At 38.0% G+C, this 14,027-nt stretch overlaps 1 protein-coding gene across 1 annotated transcript in view; it reads left to right on the top strand.

Moving 5' to 3' along the window:
• The window catches only part of Mtpn (myotrophin), a 49,766-nt gene that overhangs the window by 16,328 nt on the left and 19,411 nt on the right, over window positions 1-14,027 (top strand). Inside the window, exons 2-3 of the mRNA XM_004629859.2 lie at window positions 10,019-10,132; window positions 10,981-11,064. Coding sequence (XP_004629916.1) covers window positions 10,019-10,132; window positions 10,981-11,064 — 198 coding nt within the window. The remainder of the gene's footprint in view (window positions 1-10,018; window positions 10,133-10,980; window positions 11,065-14,027) is intronic.

The following is a 14,027-nucleotide window of genomic DNA, read 5'->3' as shown; positions in this document are numbered from 1 at the left end:
GCAGTGTATTATTTGTTGAAACTGTACTTTCAATTTGATTTGAAACTGTCTCATTGCTATATGTTTATCAATAAAACTTTGAAAAGAAAAAAAAAATGTACATCAGAAATATTTCAAAATTCCTCTCTGCTACAAGTGCCAGTCCATGACCTGGCTTGGTTTCTGACTCCAGCAGTGAATGAGAAAGCTGTTAGCACAGTTTTCACTGATTCATTCATAATTCATTCAGCATATATCATGTGTGCCTATAAGTGGCAGCCATTGTATGGGATAAGTGTGGAATACAATCAAAATAGTTACTTTAATGATGTTCTTTGGAGGCTCAGCTAAAAATGTACAAGAAAACAGCAAATAAAATAGTTATAATGGTTCCAAATAACTGATTTAATACAGGAAATGTGGGTAATATATAGAAAGCAGTTATACATTTTTTAAAGTGTACCTTTATGTAAAAATAATAAAGTGCTATGAAAACAAGATGACGTTTTGCTTCCAGTATAAAGGAAAATCAGCACTAGAGAACATCAGATTTAAATCAAAAAAGGTAGGCATAGAAGGCATTTCCTTTTCCAGGTAGTATCTGTAATAAATTAATATATCCATAGATATATATGTAATTTACTTTCACAAGTGTCCACCATAGGTCTTTTTGCCATTTTGTAGTCAGAAAAGGAAGTTAAATATATGCTTGAGATCTTACAGCTAAAGTAGTAGATAAAATTCGAACTCTGAAGTGATTCATTCTAAAAGAATAGTCCTGTTCCTTTCATATTGTTTTATAATGAAGTATTTCAGAACTATGAATGAAATACATAGATGGAAAACACTGAAGATGGAGTGTTATAGTAGATAAGGCATTACAGTTGAACCAACAAAAATGAGGGAGAAGATAGAAGTTTGCAATGATAGAAATAGAACTTTTCAAAACTTAAAAAACAAAAAAAAATCCCAGGTAATAGAAGGTCCCTACACATTTGTGCAAAATTAATGAATATAGTAAAAGACCAAGACACACCCTAGTTGACATATTTAACTTTACATTTTATATCTGTAATGTGTTTTAATCCACTAAATACTAACATTAATTTCAAAGGAACAAAATTATCTTTGGATTACTTTCTGATAGATGGTACCAGAAAGCAGTGAACAAGTGGCTGTGTTAGGAATAAAGATATAAAAAAAATTCAAATTCTCGTTATGTATAATGTAACAGCAAAACAATCTCAAGAAAGTGTACATAACCTTTCCACTGTATAGATTTGTACAATATCAGAACTTGAGACTTTAAGACTAAATTTTTATCTTGCCCTTTCCTCTTTTTCTTCTTGCCTCTTCTTCTCTTTGCTGTCTTTCTCTCCTCCCTCTTCCAGGACCTCTTTGTGCCTTCCCCTCCCTGCTTGGGTTTATTTCCAAACACCATGTGAAACTGAAAGCTACATGATTAACAATTGAATTGAGACACTAGATGTTTTCCAGGTTGTATAAGATTTTGCAAATATATTCTATCTATGCAGGCATGAGTTTGTGTCTTACACATAAAGCTACTTATTATTTTTTCAAACTAAGATAGATTTTCTTAATTTTGACAGTCTTCATACACATACCCATACCCATTTGATTACTAAAATCTTAGTTTTATACCACAAGTAAGAGGTTTTTTTAAAAAAAGTACATCACTGTTCAATTAGAAAATATCTGTGTGACTAGGTTGTTTGTTGTTGTTGTTGTTGTTGTTGTTGTTGTTGTTGTTTTTAGGGAAGAGTCTACAGAGTTCAGGGTCTCAGTACTAGATCAGACTCATAGTGATCTGCCTGTTTACAGCCTCCCAAGAGCTGGGATTACAGCCGCACACCACCATGTCCAGTCTCAATTGCCGTCTCAGTGCACCCTGGGGGCAGGCCTGGCACAGCAGGCCCAGGGATCAAATCCCCAGGCCCTGGGCCTGCTTGCAGGTGCTTTAATCTGCTGAGCTATTTGGCTGGCCTTCTGTGTGACTAATTGTTTTTAATCCTTAGAAAAGAAAAGAAATAAACTGGATAAAACTAGAAATTTCCATAATTGAAATGATTCATATCATTTTGAAAAAAATAATTACATTAGAGATTCTGAGTAAAGGCATAGATAAAGGAAGATTTGGGGACTTAACTATTGTAAGCTTTCATTTAAATTTCTTTTGGATCAGAAGGCTAGTTAAAAACATTTGACAAGAATTATACTTTACAAGCACCTGCTTAGGCAAGTGCAGGGACTGGAATTCAGTCCCTGGCCATGCCCCCCAAACCTCAGGGCACTGAGCTGGCCACTGAGACTGGGTGTGGTGGCACATACCTGTAATCCCAGCGGTGGGGAGGTTGAAAACAGGAGGATCACTAGGAGTCTGAGCTGTATAGTGAGACCCTGTAATAACCAAATAACATTTTTTTTAAATAAAGAATTAAACTTAGACATATATATATACACTTAAATTTTTTCTAGTTCAGGGCTGGGGTGATAGCTCGGCAGTCTGAGTGCCTGCCTGGCAAACCCAAGGATAGGAGTTGGATCCCTGGAACCCTGGGCACACTGGGCACACCCTGCAAAATAGGGCATGATGGCATAACTGTGATCCCAGCACTGGAGACATACGAGATATCACTACAAGTCTTGAACTGTACAGCAAGACTATATCAAATGAATTTTTTAAAAGTAACAATTTTTTCTCCTAGTTGGTTTTCATTAGTTCTAGATGGTACTAATGATAAGTAAATTAACTTAAATGAACCTATAATTTGAATATGTTTCCAGACCATTTTGAAATACAGCTAACTACAAACATCAGTTATTTATGCAGTTGTTAAAAACACAGGGCCTAGGCTAGGGAGATAGCTCAGCAGCACAAGTGCCTGCGTGGCATGCACAAGATCCTGAGTTCAATTCCCAAAAAACACAGGGCCTGATTTTTTATTTTTTATTTTTATTTGTTTATTTATTTATTTATTTATTTTTGTAGCTCCCACCATTTAATATGGTCTTTATTTTGTTACTATGGGTGATTCTTTTTTTGGATTCTCAGCCTTTACTGTGCTTTGTAGTAATTTGTAAATGAAAATACCCCTCTTAGAAATATACCTAAGATGAGGAAATTGTCAGATTGTAGGAGGTCTTCACTCTGGTCAGGGTCAGCTTCATGTGGATTTTAGCTAATAATAAGAAACTTCATCTTTTAAGTAGTAATAAGCAAGCTCTCTGGCTTCTGCCTACTGTGAGCTGTTTCTTCTTCTGCCATGCTGCCCTGCCTTGGAGCTGGCACACGATGGACTAAAACCTCTACAAACTCTGAGCCAAATAAATCTTTACTCCTTTAATTTACGGGTGTTGAATATTTCATCTCAGCAATGAGAAAAATAACTAAAACAAATTTTGGTACCAGAGAACTGGGGTTGATGCTATTACTGTACCTGACCATGTTGTTTAGAAGCCTTTGGAAATGACTTGTGGAAAGAGGTTGGAAAGGTTTGACTTTCTAAATATCGGCTGAAAAAAAACAGCTGGAAAATCTGAAGCTATACTCAGTGTGAGATTCTGCTCAGAGCTTAAAACACCAGAAAGCTAATAGAATTTCTACCAGTAAAGATCCAGCTCGGCAGGTTTCTGCTGGGAAGGACAGCATTTGCCTGTTGAATTCCAGATGATGTGTTTTATGCTTTGGCAGAAAGTTTGCTGTATTTTGCTTGCATCCAGAGACTTTGCTGAGATTGAGATTAAGAAAGGCAGACTAGTTTGCAGAAGAAATTTGAAAGTAGTCCAATGTTGAGGTGATGGTATGGCTGTTGTTGGGAGCTCTTAGCCAGATTTATGTTGAGAATCAAAAAAAAAAAGAGCCCAGCAGAATGATTTAAAACACTGATTTTAGCTAGAAAGAAAGCTCAAGTAAAGCTATGGACTGCAAAGATAGAGCACAAGAGATCTTGATTTTGTCTCTTGCTGAGACAAAAAAGGAGATAAAAGATGGCCTGGGGATATCACAAGAACCATCAGGAGTCTTTTGCAGCCTTAAAGTTTCAAAAGTGAAAGACTTAGTTTTGAGAAAAAAGCCTGGAGCACCATGTTCCAGAATGGTAGCAGCCGAGGGAAATTGTTGCTTGAGATTTGTTTCATAGGCACTCAACATCCTATAACAAAAGAGAAGAAAACATTGGTACTACTCCAACTTGGCATGCTGCACATAGTGCAGAATAGTGCTAGTTTTAGGTGTATGCAGAAGGTGAGAGTTTTGGGGTCAGGAAGGTTTCTAGATTTCAAAAGAAGGTCTGGGAGGCCAGGCAGTGTGCCCCCGGGAGGACTGTGTGAAGTCACAAGTGCATTGGAGATCCTGGAAGGTTGGAGAAGCCAGGAGTGTGGATTGTCTCAGGAAAACTGCAAGGAGGGAGGAGAGCCAGACCAAGAGAGAAGCCATGGGAGCTGCAATCACCAGAAGTGCAGTAGAGGCTGTGCTTCCCAGGCCCTTCAAAGTTTACTTACTGCCACAGATTACCTCAGGTGCTGAACATGGAAATATAGGACTTAATTCCCTGAGAATTTCTGGACTTGGTTTGACCCCATTCCTTTGTATCCCCATATTCGTACCCTTTGACCTGGAAACATCTACCTTGTACTATTGAATGTTGAAAGGGTTTAACTTTCTTTTCATTTGTACAGGAGCTCCCAGCTAAAAATGTGCATTAAATCTTAAAAGAAACTTTGGACTTGGATTTTTCAGTAGTGCTGAAACTGTTAGGGAGGGCTTTGTCAACTTCAGAAATTGACTAAGTAAGTGCCTTTTGCATAAAAAAAATTGTGCATGAGTCTTTGGAGAGCCAGGGATGGAATATAATGACTTGTGTTTAGATGTCCCCCCTAAGCCTTATTCAGTCATGGATGGGGCTTTCTTCAGAAGAGCCTGGATCGAGAATGTGTGATTAATTCATGGTGCAATGCTAGGTTCACGGGCACTAGAAATAAGGCTGTGTGTGCTACCTGCCCTAAGTGTCCTGGATAAGATATAAGGGATAGAAAGAACTGTGGTCATCCTTTACTTGCTTTGCTGCCTTCTGCCCACCATGAACTGTTTCTTTGTGATAACTGTCTTCCATGCCACTCTGCCTGGGAGCCAGCAAATGATGCACTGCAAACTCTCCAAACCGTTAAATAGAAATTTCCTTCTTTAACTTGTGTGTGTTGGGTATTTTGTTCAAGCAAGAAAAGTATTAAGGGGCTGGAGATACAGCTCAGTGGCACAGGTACCTGCCTTGCAGGTGAAAGGTCCTGAGTTCAATTCTTGGTACTCACAAAAAAAGAAAAAGAAAAAATGTAGACACTTAAAGGTATTTCAAGAAGGGCCGGCCAGATAGCTCAGCAGACTGAAGCACCTACTTAGGCAGGCACAGGGACCAGTGTTTGATCCCTGCATGCCGTGCCAGCGCTGCCCCTGGAGCATGCTGAGACAGTGAATGAGATTGGGTATGGTGGCACACACCTATAATCTCATCATTTGGGAGGCTCAAAACAGGAGGATCACTGAGATCTGTGGAGTGAGACTCTGTAGACCCTATACTAAATACATAAAAAAGTATTTCAAGAAGATACACTATATATTCTTATTAAATAGTAAGTTATGGTATTTGTTGTCATTCATTTGTTAAAACAGTTTCTAACATTGGATGTATTTGGTGTGACACATCTGTTAATTTTAGAAAACATGTGTAGTGCAAGAATAATGTTGTACTTCTCAGACCTTCCTCTGTGTTGAGCCTTCAGTTTTTCTGCATTTAATCACAGTATTACCACTTTGGTTTGCTTTGCTCCTCATTTGTACATTTTGCACTTGAATACATTGCTCTGTTGTAATATGAAACTCACAGTGTTAGGCGCACTAGTGGCACTTAAAACAGTAGTAAACAGATTCTTCATTGCAAAGTTACATCCACTTTCAGAGCTTTTATAGAGTAGACTGCACAGGGAGAGAGACAGGAAAGGAAGACTGATTTTTTAAAAACATTAAACATAGTCTTGAGGACTTCTGAATTCTGAGCAAGGATAGGTAATACTTAACTGTAAAAATTTGGCTCAACTATATAGAATTTGATAGATGTCATACTTACCTGCTTTCTACTGTACAGGTATTCAATAATAATTTTCATGCTGTGCTACAAAATGCTCATATGTACGCTAATTTAATCTACTCTTAATCGTATTGAGGGAACTTTGGTCTCCTGTGAGGGTACAGTATGTATTTATGCCATAGAACTCACTTGTGTAGATGCACACATGTTAGAAGATCAAAGGAAGAGAATGTTTCTTTTCATCTTAAGAAAGACCTAAAAAGAAATTCTCAGCAGCAGTCAGGTGGCCATTTTATTTAGAAGCAGTATGAAGAATGCTTTCCATCTGAATGTTTATTATCAAATAAACCTAATCCAGCATAGTAAAAGAGTTGAGTATAGTAAATTATCCTCCCCAAACCACACTTCTGAGAAGCACGTAAAAGACTGGCGTTAAAAGAGGAAATCTGGAACTATTAAGAATATGCCACAGGGGCCGGGGATATAGCCCAGCGGCATAAGTGCCTGCCTGGCAAGCACAAGGTCCTGAGTTTGACCTCCAGCCCCCCCCCCCCAAAAAAAGAATATGCCACATATTTATGTCTGTTTTCTTGTCCTTGTTAAAACCAATCAGGAGAATAGTTGAAGCAATAAGAATCAAGTAAACTGTGGAAGCCTTAAAATAATTGTAATTTCATATTAATCATGTCAAAAAAGTTTAGTTGGTTTTGCAGTTCTGGTTCTATACTTTAATTAGTATCTCAACATTTTGTCGTGAATTGACGACTGATATCAACTAGTCACACCCAGCTGAATTAGCGTGGTGCTGGGAGTGGATGGCCCACCTGAGGATTGTTGCCAACAACTTCGTTGTTGCTGAGGATGACTGGTACTTTTGGAGAGAGCTCTGGTGGGGTCACCAGAGAGTCACTTGAGGGTCACTTCCTGGCTCCTGCTGGCACAGACTTTTTGTCTTCTACCACAGACTTTGGGCCCTCCCAGTGCAGATCCTTGATGCAGACGTTCATGAGACATTGCCATGGGCTCTAGGCTCCATTTGGACTTGTACAGGACATTGCTGTGGAATTCAGGCCCTCAGTGGGATTCTTCAGGTCTCTTAGACAGATTTCCTGTTTTCTTGTATTTTGACTCTTTGGGTGATTATTAAAATATAATCCTGTAAATCATGTGGCATGTACAGTATCTTTTCCCTTACAGACTGATTATAGCACCTTTGTTTTCAAAAGTCTGACATTCTAGTATGAAGTTCCTCTCCTCTCCATCAGTAGCTTAGCACATTTAGCATTGGTTTATTTCCATTGTGTTGCATGTGTGTTATTTTTATTGTTCTTGTGATTTTCTCCTTCAGTTGTGTGTTTGTGCTAAAGCTTTTGGTATTTTGTTTTATTGCATTGTGATTAGAGAATGAGTTCTGCATTTAAAGCTTTTAAATATACCAAGATTGGGGCCAGGGAGATGGCTCAGTAGAAAAAGCGCTTCCCAGGGTGGAGGTCCATCCCCTGTTCTGCAGGGGAAAAAAAAAAAAAAAAAAAAAATTCTGTTTGGCATAATCATGTTTCACCACTCAGTGGAAGTAGAAATATGGTTTCCTGTGAGTACAAAGTGTGGTACTCAGTGCATTGAATCTCAGTATTGATCATGCCTCCTGTAGCCTTGCCTGCCAAGAACTAGATCATCACAGTGGTTTCTCAAGCAATGCTGTCTTGTCAGGTTCCTTGCTGTTTCATATATAGGCTCATAACTAGGTTGTATTGTTTAAAATATAAAATTAATATCTTTCTAATTCTACCTTGTATGTTATTACTTCAAGTTTTTAAATATATGATATATGCCTAGTTCATTTTTGTTTCTTGTGTATTTTTTCTCATATTATTCAGTTTGTAGGTATCTCTCAGTATTAGCTTGTTTTTCACTTTTTTAAATAAAATCTAAAATTGGGTCAATTAAGCCAGTCACATTTACTGTCATAAATGGTCATTTTAATTTTTCTGGCTTTTTTTCTCTTTTTTTGTAAATATGTAGACTTAACCTTTATTTTGCCTGTTTTTAGCAAGAGACTTGTTTTATTTTGTTCTTACATTCTTTATTCTTCTATTAAAAAACTTGTTTTAGTCTTTTGTTCTTATGTTCTGTTTTATGTGTATATATATATATATATAATGTATATATGTAATTAGTATGTTTTCTAGATCTTAAGTTCATCAAAAAACATGTTTGAGTCAAAAATTTTCTAACTCAATAAACAAATAATTGTCTTTGGCTTGAGTTTTTCAAAGTGAAAATATCTTTTGCTTTCATTGGTTTAATGCATACTGACGTTTTAAATACTAAAATTTAGAAAGTGAAAATATCCTCAAAGTCCAGTTCTCTGAAAGTGACTACTAATAAACTTGTGTATGTGTGTATAACTCATATATAAATGTATTCTAAGCCTTAGAATAAATGGGATCATATTCTTTGTGACCTGTAACCTACTTTATTTAGTTAATAAGGTGGTCAGCTCCACATGTCAGTACCACAGAGCCTCTGAATCTCTAGCTGACTTGGGACAGTTCCTTGTACAGTTCTGTATGAATTGCTTTAGCCCCATTCTATGCCTTGTACACACACTCTGAATCAGTAGGCATTTTATTGAATAACCACTATGTCTTAGTTTAGTACTGTGTAGTATGCTGTCGTAATCAGTAACCACTACAAATTGTTACTGGGACTTAGGATAAGTACAATCCTTATTGAAGTAAATCAAATTTTAGTATCTTTTCTGATACCATATTTTATCTTTTTATATCTGCATACTTTTAATAGTAACACTTCAGAGAAGAAAAGACCACTATTTGAGTTATATGTGTATTCTTTTTACCTTTCTTCATACTGTTATATTAAATCTGCATGCTTGATCTAGTTTATGTGTAAAGGTGTAACAGTCACAGTAATGACAGCTTTAGCACCCAGTCTTTTAAGCACTTTGTCTCTATAGCAAAAGTGCCCAAAAATCTATTTCCCAGGTTTAGGGTGTATGTGAGAGGAGGGGAGAAGTTGTATATTGACCTAATCATCAAATGCCTTGTTATTTATTTAGCCCAAGAAACTAACTGTTAAAAACCTAGGGATGACCTCCTCCAGCACTGCCTCTTACTGTGAAGAGCCCGAGGCCCACCAAGCTCTGTGCTTCACTGTTGGTAATTCACAGTCACAGAGCATCAGGTTTCTGCCTCATGGTAGATACAATTTAATATTGTGTCTCTTCATAAAAGTAGACCTCAGGATGAGGTGGTAAAGGAAGGTGAGGAAAAATCGCAATAACTAAGGACAGTACATTCTGCTAGAGGAAGAGATTCTAACTTGGGGTCATGGCCCCTTTGTGAGTATTACATGAAAAAAAATGAAAGGAACTCTTCCTGAAAATTGTATATACACCCATAGGGTGTAGACTCTTTAAAAGTCTTCTTTTGGATTACCTAGTGGTCTGTAGCTCTCAAGGAGCTATACAGAACCAGAGATTGTCATTGCATCTCTGCCATGAATTCAATTGTAGAATATTGTGCTTTTCACATGAAGACAGCCAACAGTTTCAGGGAAGCTACTTTAAGACCCAGCGTAAATGTAGCCCAAATTCCTGCAGCATTCCTTCTAAGGAAGGTAAGGGCAAAAGCAGCTATGGATTTGGGTTGTGCCTCTGACATTAAATGCCATATATTTAACATTTCGATGTGCGTATTTATCCAGATACATTTGTATGACTTTACCAGATCAAATACTACTTTAAGAAAATTCTTTTGTTTAACTTATGATTCTGCCTTCAGCTTTGGGGAACCATTGTAGTTTTGTTTCTCCTGTTCTCTGCCTATTTCACTTCAGTGAAAAAGTTGGAGAAGTTGTAAGTAGGGACCTCTCATTTCCCGTCAGTGTAAACATTTTTCTCTGGCCTCTTTTATAAGGGAGAAGATGTCAACCGGACACTGGAAGGAGGAAGGAAGCCTCTTCACTATGCAGCAGACTGTGGACAGCTCGAAATCCTGGAATTCCTGCTGCTGAAAGGAGCAGATATTAATGTATATTACTTTTAGAAAAAATATTGTTGTATAATTTTGATAATTATTTCTGTAGGCTTGTGAAATAGTTGCTGTAGGAAAGTCCACAATTATACAATTTCCTATAACTTAAAAATATAAGTAGGAATTTTAAAAAGTAAACCAGGGCCAGGGAGATAGCTCAGTGGCTTAAGTGCTGCTTGGCCAGCACAAGGTCCTGAGTTTACTTCATAGTACCAAAAAGAAAAAAGTAAACCAAACAAACGACATGGCTGCTGCTTTTTGAGCTGCACAGCTTGGGGTTAGCACTTTCTGTAGCTAGCAGATGGCCATCAGGTAAAGGAACCTAGGACTTCGCTGCAGTATGCTAAACTGTTTACAGTGGTCAGGTGTGAACAGCCATCTCCTGACTCCATGCTTTTGCAACTTAGGCAGAGTTTCAGAAGATTCTTGTGAGTGCCTGTAACAGCAAAATAGATGAGTTTTCACATTTCCGGAAATGCCATGTCACCTGGCCCAGTTGTGGTAGTCTTCCTTTACCTCATTAGCTGGGACCAACTTCTTCCCTTCCTGTGCCACAAGGCATTTCTACAATAATGTAAAACTTAGGCTCAGAGAGCTAAACAACACTTTGCAAAATAAGTGGCAGATGCAGGATTTGAGCTGGGATCAAAGCTCCTTGGCAACAACTCTTAAAATCCTTGGTTACAACTCTCCAATGACTAGCAACTGCCTTGGAGAAGAGATTCTGTGTACTGTGGGCAAAAATACTATTCATCAGTTTTGAAATATTCACAGAAACTCCCTAATTATATCTGGAAATAGGAAAGAAATAAACATGGATAAGGTTGTTCTTCATTATTTCACAGGCTCCTGATAAACACCATATTACCCCGCTTCTGTCTGCTGTTTATGAGGGCCATGTTTCCTGTGTGAAGTTGCTTCTGTCAAAGGTAAGGCCAATGTTCATTATTCCTGCTGTCTTTCACATTACCCTTTAACTAAATATTTTATTCTTAATTTATATAACTCTTGCATAGTTGTAGGGACAGAGAACTAGATAGAGGCAGTCAACAAAATCACCAAGAAAATACAGTTATGGAAAGCTGAGTGTTAGCTGAAGGAAGCACAGGTGATACTGGCTTGAAATTTGGAAGCTTCGTTTTTTTTATCAGTCCACAATGAGTAAAATTAGTAGATATTTTACTGTAACTAGTGGCTCAGCCTGCTGCTTGCTTTTTTTTTTTTTTCCTTTGGCGGAACCAGGGATTGAACTCAAGCCCTTGCCAGACAACTGCTTATTCTACTGAGCTGTCACCCAGCCATCTCCCCGGCCCCTTCCTGCTGCTTTCTTGATGTGCTTGAAGTAGTGGTAAATTTGAAGTTTCTCAATGTGTTTTGTCTTTGCTGTTACATATAAACTCTTAGGTGGAGTTCAGAATCCAGCCTCAGAAGTCATCCCATTAACAGCAGAAGCAGCCACTCCGGCTGTGTTTCGTGTTGGAAGGGAAGAAACCTTCGTAAAATAGGGGACTAGTGTTGATCACAAATTACCATTTCATGACCATTCAATAGAAAGTGCTAGTCATAATATTTTCATTTGAGATAGTAGAATAAAGTATCATAAAAGAAGCAAAAAAGAATATGAATTAGCTGGGTATGGTGGCACATGCCTGTAATCCCAACACTCAGGAGGCTGAGGCAGGAAGATGAAAAGTATTGCCTGAGCAGCATAGTTCCTGTCTCAGAATTTTAAAAGGGAAAAGAGGACTCGGGATACAGCTCAGTGTGAAGGCCCTGGGCCCAGTCTTTAGTGCCACAAAAATAATTGATTAAATGTAAATACAACACTTTTCCAGAATGCCTGACAATGTAAACACTTAATAAATAGTAGCTTGTATTGTAACTATGACTGAAAAGAATTGCATGCTTTGTAAGTTGACCCAACAGTAAGTTATGAAGTTGGAAAAGAAGTAGCACGTATCTCTTAGCCCTCTCATTCCAGCTCTTTAAAGATAAAGCTTTAGACAGTCCTCTAAAACTAGGGATTTTTCGCTTCGTATCTTCATATTAAACAGTGGATGTTTTAAGTCTATTTATTGTTTTGCCTTCTGTGTGCACATATCTGCACCAGTTTTCAGAGGCCCCGTACCATACTGATAAAAATGATACAGTCTCCAAAAGCAAAAATAAATGGCCATATTACCCTCCTGTGCTGCTGTCTGTATCACCTATGATACAGTGTACTCAGAGGAATTTCCAGGAACTCTGTGTCCCTCCCTGGCACCTGTGAAAAGATCGCAAAGTATCCTTGAAAACTGCCAGATAATTTCATCCACGGGGAAATATGTTTGCTTATTATATCAAAATATTGTCGCCATGGGCAACACATACTGATTTTTGCTTTGTAGGAGATTTATATAATTCCAGTATTGTTATGAATTAGGACTCTATTGCAAGTACGGAAACTAAGATTAAACAGTGGATAGATTGTATTGATCAGAGAACTGCAGAGTTGAGGCACAACTTGGCCTTGGGTTTGGTTTTTTGCTTTCCTAACATGACCAGGCTCTGGTTTTTTGGCTGTCAGCTCTCATCCTCATTCAGTTCCCATGGCTCCAGCCTGTCTATTAACAAAGCATATAGTAAAAGAAATTAATGAATCCTTTTCTCCTCTTTTCCTGACATTTTCACTCAGCCAATGGCTTTGTCCTCTAAAAATAAAAATCTCCATGGGATCCTGTGAGCTTCAGATTATTTACTAAATGAACTGCCTCCTATCTGGACCTATACACCAGATGTTTTCTTTCTGATGGCTTTTTCTTAGGAAAGCAAAACAGGGCATGTTGTCACTATGCTAAAAGGGTGGAACCATTGTTCTTAATATTCCTTGTTCTCAAAACATAGTGCTTCAGCCTTGTGGTTGTAGTTTCCATTGTCACAGAATCTTCCACATTAAAGAACTCCTGGAAGCCTGGCTTGACTTGCATATATATTAGACCTAACATGTACCTTCAGTATGTACTGTGTGGCTAAATTATTGAGTTGCCTAACTCCTAAGGAATTTTCTTTTCTACTTGTACTCATACTATTGTTTTATTTATGCCTGAGCCTTGTTTTTGTAGCCAAATGAATGAGAAGCTTCTGTTGAGGACACTTCAGTTGTGGCCAGGTAGAAGTGTTATTCTATATAAAGGATTTTTTTTTAAGCTTTGTAAAGCAGCATAGAAATTTTTAATTGTGGTTTCATAATTAGTTGCATTGATCTTATCAAATGAGTTTGGGGTTTTTTTGGAAATGCTCTTTTAAAATTCATTTATTGCTTAAAAAGTACTATTAAGTGTACCTTTTAAAGGTTATAATCAGTATGTGTATTAAGGTCTAGTTCTGCCTTTCATAAAAGTAGAATCCTACGGATTCCAAAATCATTGACCTGAAGCCGACAAGATAGCTCAGCGGACTAAGCGCCTGCTTTGGCAAGCACGGGTACCAGGATTTGAGCACCCAGGGCTCATCGAGCCAGCCACAGAGTCCTGGCATGGTGGCACACGCCTGTAATCCCAGCCTGGGGAGGCTGAAAATAGGAGAATCACCACAGGTTTGATCTGCGCAGTGAGATCCTGTACCAAATGCACAAATGAAAAAATTGTTGACATTTAGAATATATAATTAGCATAGGAAGTAAGGGAATAATAGATTGCAGTTTGGAAATACAGTGTGCTCCCAGCTAATGGAGGTATTATGGCTTTTGTCTAGATGTCCCCCCAAAGCTTCGTGCAGTCATGGGGAAGCTTTTCAGAGATGGCTGGGTCTAGAATGTATGGTGCTGGGATCCATAGTGTAATCCATAGTGATTACTAAATCAGTTCATTGGTTTTGGTTTGGCTTCATTCTGGCTAGAATGTGAGTGCTACAT

Source organism: Octodon degus, unplaced genomic scaffold (genome assembly GCF_000260255.1).
Source record: "Octodon degus isolate 3935 unplaced genomic scaffold, OctDeg1.0 scaffold00032, whole genome shotgun sequence".
Classification (NCBI taxonomy): domain Eukaryota; kingdom Metazoa; phylum Chordata; class Mammalia; order Rodentia; family Octodontidae; genus Octodon; species Octodon degus.
Note: the sequence above shows the minus strand (reverse complement) of the source record. Positions and strands in the feature narration are given on the sequence as shown.